Genomic DNA, 15212 nt, shown 5'->3' with positions numbered 1-15212 from the left:
AAATTAAAAGATATGCAAAATTGGAAATATTGGCACCATCAACAGTATTTGTAGAGAAAGTGATAGAGATCACCAATCAATTCAACCAATGTTATAAATAGATCTATCAGTACAATTATTGCTAAGTCTCAATTTTTTGGCTGCAGGATATTTCAACTACATTTCTGGGAGTTTATTTCATATTCAAAATTCATTGTTGATGACTAACTACAGCTGCTAATAAACTAATATGGAAATAATTGTTTTGATTGTATTTCCACTGTTGAGTATATTTAAACGAAATGAGAAAATTGATTACTTTTATCTCAGTATATTTGCTGTTGTAGCTTTGAATGCAAATACTCTACAAGAGAAATTAATAAAAATAATCAATCTGAACAATATTTGTTTACCGTGCATGCTCTGTCTCATGTTTAGCAGTATCATGACATTTTGATCCAATATTTGATAGGCTATACCTTTTTAAATATAGCTCTGACAATATTATAACTTCTAATTATGAGATCTCAATAGAAAAAGTTGTTTTGGATTGTTTAACTTTTTCCTCGAATACCACTTCATCCCATTTGCTGGAAATATAGGTACAGTGTTTCAGTCTGCTTATAAATTCTTGGTTACATCATTCTATTTTGCATGTAATCTACCTACATCGGAGAACATGATCATTTTCACACAAATTGAGTATTGCAGTGGGGTAGAAAATGGCCTTTGCCGCCCAGCTTCAAATCCAGTCCAGACTGATGGGATAAAAGTGCTCTCCATCTATTAGCTATAAGGATCCTATGTGAAATGAGTTGGACAGTTTTGATTGAATTCACAGTAGACATGAGATTCATTGCATAAAACTGCTCCTAATTCTGTCCTAATTGACAAAAGGCTTTTCAGAGAGCCTGACGATGGTTACAAAATTGAAAACAAAAATGCATGACTAATACAAATAGGGGTGCTATTCTGGGGTTCGAGTTCAAACATATTGTTGAAGTATGGCACAAGATGCTTTAATCTGCATCAAGTTATTCTATGCCTAACATTGGGTTCTTGATGTTAATACCAGGGGTGGGATATTTATTAGTCAGTGAGAATGGGAGGGGCTGGTGGCCACAAACCCATCCGTAATGGATATGATATCTGAAAGGATAGGTTTTAATAATCCTTTTAAATGTGGAACTAAAAGTGGACAGAGGGTTTCAGGAGAGAATTCTGGAGAGTAGGGCAAAAGCAGCTGAAGGTTCTATTGTCAAAGTTGCAACTAACACACAAAAGGCTAGTATCAATGGATTGAAGGTCCGCAGCATAAATACAAAGCTTCAGGAGTTAATGAAGATATGACATGGTGATGCCATGAAGGATGAGTACTTTAAATTCCACACATTGAGTTCAAGGAGCCAACATAGGTTAATGATGGTTGTAATCATTGAATGGACTTATTTAGGAGAGCAGACAGCTGTTTGTACAATTTGGGGCCCATTGTGATGAGGTTCAAAAGAACCTAATTTGGAAAACTAAATCTAGAAATGACAAGAGTGTGAGTAAGGGCTGTGAAGGGGGTGGGGGAAAGAGGCAAGAGCAGAGGAGGAATGTTTTTAGATGCACGTGATTTTGGTGATGGAAGGATGTGAAATTTGATATTTAAAGCTGCATTGAACAGGATGCCATGATTTACACATTCTGATTCAACTTGAACTAGCAGCTGGCGAGTTTGGGTGGGAGTTGAGGTGGTGGTGGAGTTAGGGAAATGGTGTCAATGACAAACATAGAGACATAGAAGATAGGAGCTGCAGAAGGCCATTTGGCCCTTTGAGCCTGCTCCGCCATTCATCATGATCATGGCAGATCATCCAACTCAATAGCCTAATCCTGCTTTTGTCCCATAACCTTTGATCCCATTCCTCCCAAGTGCCCCCCCCCACCCCATTCGTCCGAACTCCAGCAACAACAATCCTAACCTACTCAATCTCTCCTCATACATCAGTCCCGTCATCAGCGTGGTAAACCTTCGCTCCACTCCCTTGAGAGCAAGAACATCCTTCCTCAGAAAAGGAGACCAAAACTGCACACAATATTCTAGGTGTGGCCTCACCAAGGCCTGTATAATTGCAACAACACACCCCCGCTCCTGTACTCAAAACCTCTCACAATGAAGGCCAACATGCCATTTGCCTTCTTTACCACCTGCTGCACCTGCACGCTTACCTTCAGTGACTGGTGCACGAGGACGCCCAGGTCCCGCTACACATTCCCCTCTTGCCTTCTTGTTTTTGCTTCCAAAGTGAATAACCTCACACAAACAATACTGCATCTGCCATTGATTTGCCCACTCATCCAACTTGTCCAGATCATTCTGAAGGATCTCTGCATCCTCGTCACAGTTCACCCTCCCACCCAACTTGGTATCATCTGCAAACTTGAGATGTTACATTTTATTCCCTCATCCAAATCATGAATATATATTGTGAATAGTTGGGCTCCCAGCACCGATCCTTGTGACACTCCACTAGTTACTGCCTGCCAATTTGAAAAGCACCCATTAATTTCTACTCTGTTTTCTCTCTGCCAACCAGTTTTCTATCCATCTCAATACACTTTCCCCAATCCCATGCGTTTTAATCTTGCACAATAATCTCTTGTGTGGGACTTTGTCAAACGCTTTCTGAAAGTCCAAATATACCACATTTACTGCTTCCTCCTTGTCAACTCTACGAGTTACATCTTCAAAGAATTCCAACAGATTTGTCAAGCATGATTTCCCCTTCAGAAATTCATGCTGACTCTGTCTGATCCTGCCACTGCTTTCTAAATGCTGTGCTATAATGTCCTTGATAATGGATTTGAGAATTTTCCTCACTACCAATGTTAAGCTTACTGGTCTATAATTCCCTGTTTTCTCTCTGCCTCCCTTTTTGAATATTGGAGTGACATTCGCTACCCTCCAATCTTCAGGAACAGTTCCAGAGTCTATAGAATCCTGGAAGATGACCACCAATGCATCCATTATTTTTAGAGCCACTTCCTTAAGTACTCTGGGATGTAGATTATCAGTCCCTGGGATTTATTTGCCTTCAATCCCATCAATTTTCCCAGTACCATTTCTCTACTAATATTGATCTCCCTCAGTTCTTCCCTCTCACTAAATCTTGCATTCTCCAACATTTCTGGCATCTGATTTGTGTCCATTTGTGTCATAAAGTAACAGAGTTTACGACAGCAGTTGAAAACAATGGTTTTGTGTTTCCAAAATTCAATTGGAGGAAATTCTACTCATCCATGGTTTAAAATGAGACAGGCAGTTTGAAAACACAAACAAAATCACAAATCTTGAGGCAAGGGCTGGAATTTATTGATCTACATATGGAAACTGATTCTCTGCTTGATGATTAAATCTGGTGTTTATATTCACAAATGATAAACATAAAGAAAGAATCATTCAATGTGGCTGACTCTTAACTGCCTTCTGGAATGGCCTTGCAAGCCATTCAATTCAAGGGAAAAAAAAAACTTCTGATTTGTTTCCCCCAAATTGTTATAACAAACTAAATACTAAACTGCCACTAAGGGGCAGGGGGTCCTAAAACCAGGAGTATGGCTGGTGAGATGTAAATGGTCATGGACATTAATTCATTAAACTCTATCAGGTGCAGAGACCTGGAAACAAATGAAAAAACCGATTTGCTGTGAATGAAACCAGAAGTAGGAGCTTTGCCTGAAAAAATGGAAAGTAGAATTTAGTCAGGAGGAATATCTTCTTTAAGACACCGTATACATTTATTGCCATCATAGCTTCATGTTAATATTGTAAATGATATTGTAAACATTAGTTCTGAACATAATTCCTATTATAGCATCTTCAATACCTTGTTTTTGTCTTGGGTGTCTACTTCTCCTGGAGCCATAAATTTTAGCAGCAAAGCCAAACACTTAGGGCTTTTGTGGCGAGTAGCCAAATGAAGTGGAGTCATCTCCTCAAGATCCTTCTGCATCCAGTTGGCATGTCGACTAAGCAATAGCTTCATGAAGCGGTAATTTCCCTGTCCACACAGGAGAGAAAAGTAACAAGGTTTATTTTTGTGAATTTGCTTCTATAATCAAGAAATCACTGACAGTTAAAAATAAGTTTCTACATCGCTGAATGGGTGGCAGAGGTAATTGAATAACAACAACAATCATAAGATTGAGTTTTAATTGTATTCAGTAGGAAGACTGCATTAGCATCTCAGTGGATTGCGGAATTGCATTATGTTGCACCTTATACTAAGGTGATTCAAAGACAGTGAACCAGCAAAGTCTTTGACGCAATAGACTCAAACGTCTGTGGTGCATCTACAGTGTCAGTTGAATGTAATAAGCCATGTAGGTACGCAAATTTGGGTGGAAATGTCAAGCATTCATCCAGAAGAATAGCAGTAGACAGGGGCCGTGGCAATTAACTAAAAACTAGTGGGAGCACTGCTTCTTCATTCCAGAAATTCCTGAACTCTCCCATCCAATCAGAAATCTGGGCCGCGATTCTCCCATTGCAACCCGCAACTTTTCTGGAGGGTCGCGGTGGGAGATGCGCATCGCCGGCCTTGTTCCGGAATTTGCGCACGCGCCGGCAATGCATGTGCATCACCCAGAGCCGTAGAACAGTCGCCGGTCAGACCACGCTGGAAACTGGCGGGTAGGCAGGTAAGTAATTTGAATCTTTAAAAAATATATTTTAAGTACGTTTTCAATGTGATTATCGGGAACTTTCAGGTTCCAATTGAATCTCCCACCCAGCCAGGAGTACTTCATTCTGGCAGGGTTTAGATTAGCTCCCCATGTTCAGGGAACTAGCGGGAGACCCCGCCGGAATGAAGGGGGGTGAAATCAGGGCCCCCCAAGGGGTCAGGTGACGTGGGGGGTGCCCCCAGGACATGGGCACCCTGGCAGTGCCAACCTGTGCCCCCTAGCACTGCCCAAGGAGCAAAGTGCCCATGACCAGAGGCACCTTGGCAGTGCCAAGGGGGCAGGGCCTACTGTGGGCGGGGGCGAGGGATGATCAGTGGGAGTGAGGGTGTCCCACTGCCACTCTGCAGACAGGATTGGTCTGGAATGGAGGGAGGGCAGCGATTGGGGATCTGCACATCGGGGCGCTCCGGGGCGGGGGTCATGATCGGGCCGTTGGGTGGCGGGGGGGGGGGGGTCTGGAGGGGCAGCACTGCGGGGGTCCCAGGCTGGCCAGCAAATGGGGAGTCTGACAGATTGGGACCACTGCGCATGCGCAGAGTTCAAGAGCTGTCAGACTCTGGCGCGAATAGGCCCCGCCCCCCTGAGTTTTTAATGCGATTCACGATTGGGACCTCTGCAGTGTACAGAATGGGGAGATTCGGGTGAGAAACTGAACTGAAAAAAGTCGGGATCTAGAACAGTTTTCCCGCCAATTCAGCGCTTTTGGGAGAAGGACGGCCCTAGTTTCTGGCAACAATTCAGCATACAGATTAGCCTAGAAGAGCAGAATAGGACCTACTGAGATTTCCAGATGGATCATGGGTCAGTGCTGACCTTGTTAATATATAGTGGCTCCTAGTCCTGCAACATGCATTTGCTCCTGACCCCTGGCCGTCTTTCTGGCATGAAGCTGTGATATAAATGCGACTTATCACTGGTCATTATTGGTACTGTTTTACCCTTTACATGTGTCATATTTAATAGTAGCCATGGAAAGACAATCTTCAAAATGGGACTGGGACTCGGTGGATAGTTTCTTGAGGTCAGTTAAATATGCTCAATCTGTAGTGCAGGTTCAGGCCTTGGGTGGCTGTCTGTGCAGAGACTGCGCATTCTCCACATGTCTGTGTGGGTTTCCTCCGGGTACTTTGGTTTCCTCCCACACACCAAATATAGAACATTACAGCGCAGTACAGGCCCTTTGGCCCTCGATGTTGCGCCAACCAGTGGAACCAATCTAAAGCCCCTCTAATCTACACTTATTCCAATATCATCCATATGTTTATCCAATAACCATTTGAATGCTCTTAATGTTGACGAGTCCATTACTGCTGCAGGCAGGGCATTCCACGCCCTTACTACTCTCTGAGTAAAGAACCTACCTCTAACATCTGTCCTATATGTCTCACCCCTCAATTTAAGGCTATGTCCCCTCATGTTAGCCATCACCATCCGAGGAAAAAGGCTCTCACTATCCACCCTATCTAATCCTCTGATCATCTTGTATGCCTCTATTAAGTCACCTCTTAACCTTCTTCTCTCTAACGAAAACAACCTCAAGCCCCTCAGCCTTTCCTCATACGATTTTCCCACCATACCAGGCAACATCCTGGTAAATCTCCTCTGCACCCTTTCCAACGCTTCCACATCTTTCCTATAATGCGGCGACCAGAACTGTACGCAATACTCCAAATGCGGCCGCACCAGTTTTGTACAGTTGCAGCATGACCTCATGGCTCCGAAACTCAATCCCTCTACCAATAAAAGCTAACACACCGTATGCCTTCTTAACAACCCTATCAACCTGGGTGCCAACTTTCAAGGATTTATGCACATGGACACCCAGATCCCTCTGTATCTTACCATTAGCCCAGTACTGTGTATTCCTGTTACTCCTTCCAAAGTGAATTACCTCACACTTTTCCGCATTTAACTCCATTTGCCACCTCTCAGCCCAGCTCTGCAGCCTATGTCCCTCTGTAACCTGCCACTTCTCTCCGCACTGTCTACAACTCCACCGACTTTAGTGTCATCCGCAAATTTACTAATCCATCCTTCCACGCCCTCATCCAGGTCATTTATAAAAATGACAAACAGCAGTGGCCCCAAAACAGATCCTTGCGGTACACCACTAGTAACTGAACTCCAGGATGAACATTTCCCATCAACCACCACCCTCTATCTTCTTACAACTGGCCAATTCCTGATCCAAACCGCTAAATCACCCTCAATCCCATGTGTCCGTATTTTCTGCAAAAGCTTACCATGGGGAACCTTACCAAATGCTTTGCTGAAATCCATATACACCACATCAACCGCTTTACCCTCATCCACCTCTTTGGTCACCTTCTCAAAGAACTCAATAAGGTTTGTGAGGCACGACCTACCCTTCACAAAACCGTGCTGACTATCCCGAATCAAATTATTCCTTTCTCAATGATTATAAATCCTATCTCTTATAATCCTTTCCAAAACTTTGCCCACAACAGAAGTAAGGCTCACTAGTCTATAATTACCAGGGTTGTCCCTATTCCCCTTCTTGAAAAAGGGGACAACATTTGCTATCCTCCAGTCTTCTGGCACTGTTCCTGTAGACAATGATGACACAAAGATCAAAGCCAAAGGCTCTGCAATCTCCTCTCTAGCCTCCCAGAGAATCCTAGGATAAATCCCATCCGGCCCAGGGGACTTATCTATTTTTACCCTTTCCAGAATTGCTAACACCTCCCCCTTATGAACCTCAATCCCGTCCAGTCCAACAGCCTGCACCTCAGTACTCCCCTCAACAACACTGTCCCTCTCCTGTGTGAATACCGACGAAAAATATTCATTTAGTGCCTCTCCTATCTCTTCAGGCTCCACGCACAACTTCCCACTACTGTCCTTGACTGGCCCTAATCTTACCCTAGTCATTCTTTTACTCCTGACATACCTATAGAAAACTTTAGGGTTTTCCTTGATCCTACCTGCCAAAGACTTCTCATGTCCCCTCCTAGCTCTTCTTAACTCTTTCTTTAGGTCCTTCCTGGCTAACTTGTAACTCTCAAGTGCCCTAACTGAGCCTTCACGTCTCATCTTAACATAAGTCTCCTTCTTCCTCTTCACAAGAGATTTAACCTTTTTAGTAAACCACGGTTCCCTCACACGACGCTTCCTCCCTGCCTGACAGGTACATATTCATCGGGGACACGTAGTAGCTGTTCCTTGAACAAGCTCCACATTACAATTGTGCCCATCCCCTGCAGTTTCCTTCCCCAACCTATGCCACCTAAATCTCCAGCTTGGGTTACAAAATATGTCCAGCTTGGGTTGATTGGCCATGCTAAATTGACCTTGTGTACCAGGGGACTAGTAGGGTAAATACTTGGGGTTATGGGGACAGGGTCTGGGTGGGATGGTTGTCGATGCAGGGTCGCTGGGCCGAATGGCCTCTTTCTGCACTATAGGGATTCTATGATTTTATTATTCATAGAACAGGAGATCTAGAATGCAAAGTAACTCAGAAATGAAAAGAATACATATTTTCTAGTTACTGACTAGGAAACAAGGATCCAATTCAGAAGCAATCCTTATGGTATGCATTACGAGGTCTCAAATTTAGTCCATGTTTATACTGCACATAAGTTATGTTTTTTTTTGGACAAACTACAAAACAATTGTGATATTTATCAGAAAGCCACATCATTGTTCAGTTTTACAGGGTGTCAGACTGTCAGTGAAATATTAATCCAAGTGCCAGTAGTATTTTGCACTACTATAATGGCATCAAAGTAGATGGATGATTCAATATCCCGTAATGTTTAACAGACACAAAGTTTCTGCTGAACTTGTTAACATCAGATGGTTGAATTCCATAGTGACCCATGAATGTACCAAAAGTTTAAACAAAGTCAGCTATCAATAGGTTTATTTGCAGTATAAAGATATCAGTAATGAATAAACAATTTGATTAAAACCACCATTTCCTTTAGCTCTTTGTATTCGGATTGTCATCGCTAGGAGTTTTATTTCTTATTGATCTCATTGACACTGAAGGTGCGATATCATTCTATTCAAACTAAATACTTTAATAAATGTATTTTCTAAAATGTTAAGTCCCAACACATCCAGACAGGAATGGCAGTGGACAGTTAAACAACAAATGAGAGAAGGAGGCTCCACAGACACGCCCATCCTGAATGATGGTAAAGCCATGATGGTAAAGCCAAGTTAATCAGTGCAAAAGACAAGAGTGAAGTATCTGCAACCAGGTTTAGCAAGAAATGCTGAAGCCCTTCATCCCAGGAATGAGTACAGTGAACCTTCTCTGAACTGCTTCTAACACAGTCATTTTTTAAATAAAATGATCAAAACTGTTCACAGTACTCTGGATTTGGTCTTACCAAGGCTCTGTAAAGCTGTAGTAAAATGTCCCTACTTTTATATTCCTTTTGCCTTCCTAATCATTTGCTGTATCTGCATAATAACTCACTGTGATTCATATACAGATCCCAAGACATCCCAGCTATATTACTCAAGATGTATGCTCCAGGGGTATCTACAGCATGTAGTGCAGGAACCAACAAAAGTGATAAATCTACTTACTATACCACATCCTCACCAGTCTAACTGTTACACGTGCATCTGTCCATGACAATATTGTAAGAAGTTTAACAACACCAGATTAAAGTCCAACAGGTTTATTTGGTAGCAAAAGCCACACAAGCTTTCGGAGCTCTTAGTCCCTTCTTCAGGTGAGTGGGAATTCTGTTCACAAACAGAGCTTATAAAGACACAGACTCAATTTACATGAATAATGGTTGGAATGCAAATACTTACAACTAATCAAGTCTTTAAGAGACGAAACAATGTGAGTGGAGAGAGCATCAAGACAGGCTAAAAAGATGTGTATTGTCTCCAGACAAGACAGCCAGTGAAACTCTGCAGGTCCACGCAACTGTGGGAGTTACAAATAGTGTGACATGAACCCAATATCCCGGTTGAGGCCGTCCTCGTGTGTGCGGAAATTGGCTATCATGACAATATTAGCAGGAATGATCACCAGACAGTCCTTGTGGAGACAAAGTCCTATCTTCACATTGAAGATAACCCAAATCATTTTGTGTGGCAACACCAGCGTGCTAACGGAGTTAGATTTTGAACAGATCTAGCAAATCAAGATTGGGCATCCGCACTGTGGGCCATCAGCAACAATAGAATTGTATACAACCACAATCTGTAATCTCATGGCCTGGCATTTCCCCAACTCGATCATTATCATCAAACTAGAGAATCAACCGTAGTTCAATAAAAAATGCAAGAGGGCATGCCAGGAGCAGCAACAGACGTAACTAAAAATGAGGAGTCAAACTGGTAAAGCTACAACAAAGGTTTATTTGCATGCCACAAAGTGCAAGCAGCATGCATTACAAAAATCTAAGTGACCCCACAACTAATGGATCAGATTTAAGCTCTGCAATCCTGCAACATCCATTTGATTTGATTTATTATTGCCACATGTATTAACATAGTGAAAAGTATTGTTTCTTGCACGCGATACAGACAAAACATACCGTTCATAGAGAAGGAAACGAGAGAGTGCAGAATGTAGTGTTACAGTCATAGCTAGGGTGTAGAGAAAGATCAACTTAATGCAAAGTCCACAAAAAAGTCTGACAGCAGCAGGGAAGAAGCTGTTCTCGAGTCGGTTGGTATATGACCTTAGACTTTTGAATCTTTTTCCCGAAGGAAGGTGGAAGAGAGAATGTCCGGGGTGCGTGGGATCCTTAATTATGCTGGCTCCTTTGCCAAGGCATCGGGAAGTGTAGAGTCAATGGATGGGAGGCTGGTTTGCGTGATGGATTGGGCTACATTCACGACCTTTTGTAGTTTCTTGCGGTCTTGGGCAGAGCAGGAGCCATATCAAACTGTGATACAACCAGAAAGAATGCTTTCTACGGTGCATCTGTAAACGTTGGTGAGAGTCGTAGCTGACATGCCAAAATTTCCTTAGTCTTCTGAGAAGGTAGAGGCATTAGTGGTCTTTCTTAACTATAGTGTCGGCATGGGGGGGGATCAGGATAGGTTGTTGGTGATCTGGACACCTAAAAACTTGAAGCTCTCGACCCTTTCTACTTCGTCCCCATTGATGTAGACAGGGGCATGTTCTCCTTTACACTTCCTTAAGTCAATGACAATCTCCTTCGTTTTGTTGACATTGAGGGAGATTATTGTTGTCACACCAGATTCTCTATCTCATTCCTGTACTCCGTCTCGTCATTGTTTGAGATCCGACCCACTACGGTGGTGTCGTCAGCAAACATGAAAATCAAATTGGAGGGGAATTTGGCCGCACAGTCATAGGTGTACAATCCAGTCGTGAATGGTGGTGGACACTACCCAAGGAATGTCTGCAGTGATATCTTGGGACTGAGATGATTGAACTCAACCACCACAAACAACTAACTGGAGGAGGAGGTTCCACAGATATTCCCATCCTCAGTGATGAGGGGGGTCCAGCACATTAGTGCAAAAGACAAAGCTGAAGGATTTGCAACAAGCCTCAGCCAGAAGTGTCAAGTGGATGAGCTATCTCGGTCTCCTACCAAGGTCCCAGCATCACAGATACAAGTCTTCAGCCAATTCAATTCATTCTACATGATATCAAGAAATGGCTGAAGGCACTGGATACTGCAAAGGTTAGGGTCCCGACATCATTCTGACAATATTACTGAAGACCTGTACTCCAGAACTAACTGCGCTTAGCCAAACGATTCCTGTAGAGCTATAACACTGACATCTACCCAACAATATGGAAAATTGACCAGGTATGTCCGTCCACAGGAAAAAACAAACCCAGTCAATTACTGCCCCATTAATCCATTCTCGATCATCAGCGAAGTGATGGAACATGTTGCTGACAGTGCTATCAAGTGGCACTTACAAAGTAAGAAATTGCTTACTGACTCTCAGTTTGAATTCTGCCAGGGCCGCTCAGCTCCTGACCACATTGCAGCCTTAGTTCAAACATGGACAAAAGAGCTGAGCTCAAGAAGCGAGGTGAGCATGACAGCCTTTGCTACCAAGGCAGCAATTGACCGAGTATGGCATCAATGAGCCCCAGCAAAACTGGAGTCAACGAGAATCAGGGCAAAATCTCTCCGCTGACTGGAGTCATACCTCGCACAAAGGAAGATGGTTGTGGTTGTTGGAGGTCAATTACCTCAGTCCCAGAATATGCAGGGATTCCTCAAAGTCCTGTGCTTGGCCTAATGACTTTCCCTCCAGCACAATATCTGAAGTGTGGATGTTTGCTGATGATTGCACAATGTTCAGCGCCATTCGTGATTCAGATTTTGAAGTCCCTGTCCATATGCAGCATCACGCAAACCAGTCTTCCCACCCATTGACTCTGTCTACACTTCCAGCTGTCTCAGAAGAGCAGCCAACATAATCAAGGACCCCACGCACCCCGGACATACTCTGTTCCACTTTCTTCGATCAGGAAAAAAATACAAAAGTCTGATGACAAGTACCAACCAACTCAAGGGCGGCACGGTAGCACAGTGGTTAGCACTGCTGCTTCACAGCTCCAGGGTCCCGGGTTCGATTCCCAGCTCGGGTCACTGTCTGTGTGGAGTTTGCACATTCTCCTCGTGTCTGCGTGGGTTTCCTCCGGGTGCTCCGGTTTCCTCCCACAGTCCAAGGATGTGCGGGTTAGGTTGATTGGCCAGGTTAAAAAATTGCCCCTTAGAGTCCTGGGATGTGTAGGTTAGAGGGATTAGCGGGTAAAATATGTGGGGGTAGGGCCTGGGTGGGATTGTGGTCGGTGCAGACTCGATGGGCCGATTGGCCTCCTTCTGCACTGTAGGGTTTCTATGATTTCTATGATTTCTAAGAACAGTTTCTTCCCTGCTGCCATCAGACTTTTGAATGGACCTACCTCGTATTAAGTTGATCTTTCTCCACACCCTAGCTATGACTGTATCACTACATTCTGCACTCTCTCCTTTCCTTCTTTATGTACGATATGCTTTGTCTGCATAGTGTGCAAGAAACAATACTTTTCACTGTATACTGATGCATGTGACAATAATAAATCAAATCAAAATCTGGGCAACATTCAAGCTTGGGCTGGTAAGTGGCAAGTAACATTCACACCAGACAAGTGGCGGGTAATGACCATCTCCAACAAAAGAGAATCCAGCCATCCCGTCTTGACATTCAACAGCATTACTATCATTGAATTTCCACAACCAACATCCTGGGGGGTTACTATTGACTAGACAGTGAACTCGACTAGCCATATTAATACAAGAACAGGTCAGAGGTGGTAGATGCTGCTGCCACTCTGCTTTGGTGGGGAGGGAGCAGAAGTTGAAAGTGATGGATGGGGTGCCAATAAAGCAGGCTGCTATGTCCCCAAAGACTGTCCACGATCTACAAGGCACAAGTCAGGAGTGTGGTGGAATATTATCCACTTTATTGTTGGAGCTGCACTCAACTAAGCCTCAAGAAGCTCAACACCATGTAGGAGTCACCCCTCCAAACCACACACCATCCTGACCTGGAACTGTATCACCATACCTTCACTGTCGCTGGGTCAAGCCCTGGAACTCCCACCCTAACAGCACTGTGGATGCATCTATACCATGTTGACTGCAGCAATTAAAGAAGGCAACTCATCATCACCTTCAAGGGCAATTAGGGATGGGCAATAAATGATAGCTTAGCCAATGACACCCAAATCCCATGAAAGAATTTTTTAAAAATCTAGTTGCACCCCTAGCCAACCTATTCCAGTATAGTAACAACAGGAGCACCTATCCGACAACGTGAAAAGTTGTCTAAGTATGTACTGAGCACAAAAAGGAAGAATCCAATACAATTACTGCCCCATTTGTCAACTGTCAATCATTAGTAAACTGATAGAAGTTGCCATTGGCTATTAAGTCGTTCTTATTCAGCAATAACCTGCTCATCAATATTAAGTTTGTTTTCTCAATGACGCACTTGGCTCCAAATATCACTACAATCTTGGTTCCAAACATGGCAAAAGAGATAAGATGAAAGTGATTGCCCTTGACTTAAATCAGGATTTGCCGGAGTGTGGCATCAAAGCGTCTTCGGAAGGTTGAAGTCAATGGGAAGCAGGAGGAAAGCTCTCCATTTGTAGGGATCATATACAACATAAAGGAAGATGGTCGTGGTTGTTGCAGGACACTCAGCTCAGCGCTGGGACATCAGTGAAAAAGTTTCTCAAGGCAGAGCCGAGACCCAACCACCTTCAGCTGTTCCATCAATTACCTTCCTTCTTTCAGAATGTCAGAAGTGGGGATGTTGGTGATGATTGCACAATATTCAGCACCATTTGTAATTCCTCAGATACAGAAGCAGCCTGCCCACATGCAGCAGGATCTGGACAACATTCAGGCTTGGGCTGAAAATTGGCAAGTGTTATGATCCCAGACGATGTTGTAACTGGACAGGGAAATTCAGAGTGGAACCCTGGCTCAAAGGACCATAACTTTTATTTTTTTAAAAACCATGGGACACAGTCACAGAACTGCCAATTGCTTTTAACAACAAGAAAAAAACACTTATTAAACAAGAAAGGTTTTGACTATAATACAGTACTCCTTTACTCCTCCCTTAGCTTCACTAAGGTACTTAGACTTCAAGAATAACACAGATTACATAATATATTTTATGTTGTAATGTTCCCAATAAGCAGACAGTCCTTGTAACCAACAGGCTATCTGCACTCTGAAACCCAGTGGCAGATGCCACTCAATTGATTTTTTGTGGATTACTCCTCAAATTCCCCCCAATGATTATAACACAAGTCTTTCCAAACCCTGCTCTCAAAAAAGAAAGCTTTAAAATCTTCTTTCAAACAATGCTTTCTCTCAGCTATTTTCATCAAGCATCCATCTGCAGGTTTTCCAACTATTCTTCCAAACAGGGCTCTCAGCTGTTTTAGCAAGGATCCACCTCCAGGTTTTTCAACTCCCTCTTTCAGTATTCCCTTGTCTTGAATTACCATAGCATCCAAACTTCACCCAAAACTTAGGACATCAGTCTCCAACAGAATACTATTGTTTCTAAAGGCTAGAAATAAGACAACAAACTTACAATTGCTTCAGATGTCTGGCTTTTACTGAGCCAACTTCCCCCAGGTCTGCGCTTCTAGCTCTGTCTTTAGCTTCAGTGACCAGTACTCTGTTCCAATGGTGGTTCCTCCTTGCTCCCTTAACTTCCACTACCTGGAAATGTCTAGTTTCTAGAACTAACTGTCCTTTTGCTTCTTTGGAGCTTGCTTTGTGCCCATTACTTCATTGTGTAGCTTTTTTCTTCTAGTAGAGCTGGGAGCTGTTCCCTTGCTAACTTCCCATCGCCAACGATCCACTTGAACACTAGTTGCCAAGCAACAATTCATTCTTTCTCCCAAGCTCGTGTTTACTTTTCCCATCGTAAACTCTCTCTCAGCACAATCACAGTACAATAAAGGTGGTTCACCAACACCACCAGTTCTAGAGCAATTA

At 43.3% G+C, this 15212-nt stretch overlaps 1 protein-coding gene across 5 annotated transcripts in view; it reads right to left on the bottom strand.

The window, feature by feature from the left end:
• The window catches only part of invs (inversin), a 241063-nt gene that overhangs the window by 129156 nt on the left and 96695 nt on the right, over positions 1 to 15212 (bottom strand). For all 5 annotated transcript variants that reach the window (XM_078237213.1, XM_078237241.1, XM_078237206.1 and 2 more), the window contains exon 5: positions 3852 to 4025. In XM_078237213.1, the coding sequence (XP_078093339.1) occupies positions 3852 to 4025 (174 nt within the window). The remainder of the gene's footprint in view (positions 1 to 3851; positions 4026 to 15212) is intronic.

The sequence above is a fragment of the Mustelus asterias genome, chromosome 2, assembly GCF_964213995.1.
Source record: "Mustelus asterias chromosome 2, sMusAst1.hap1.1, whole genome shotgun sequence".
NCBI classification, from domain to species: Eukaryota; Metazoa; Chordata; class Chondrichthyes; order Carcharhiniformes; family Triakidae; genus Mustelus; species Mustelus asterias.
The sequence above is the reverse complement of the archived record's forward strand: the minus strand, read 5'-3'. Positions and strand labels throughout refer to the sequence as shown.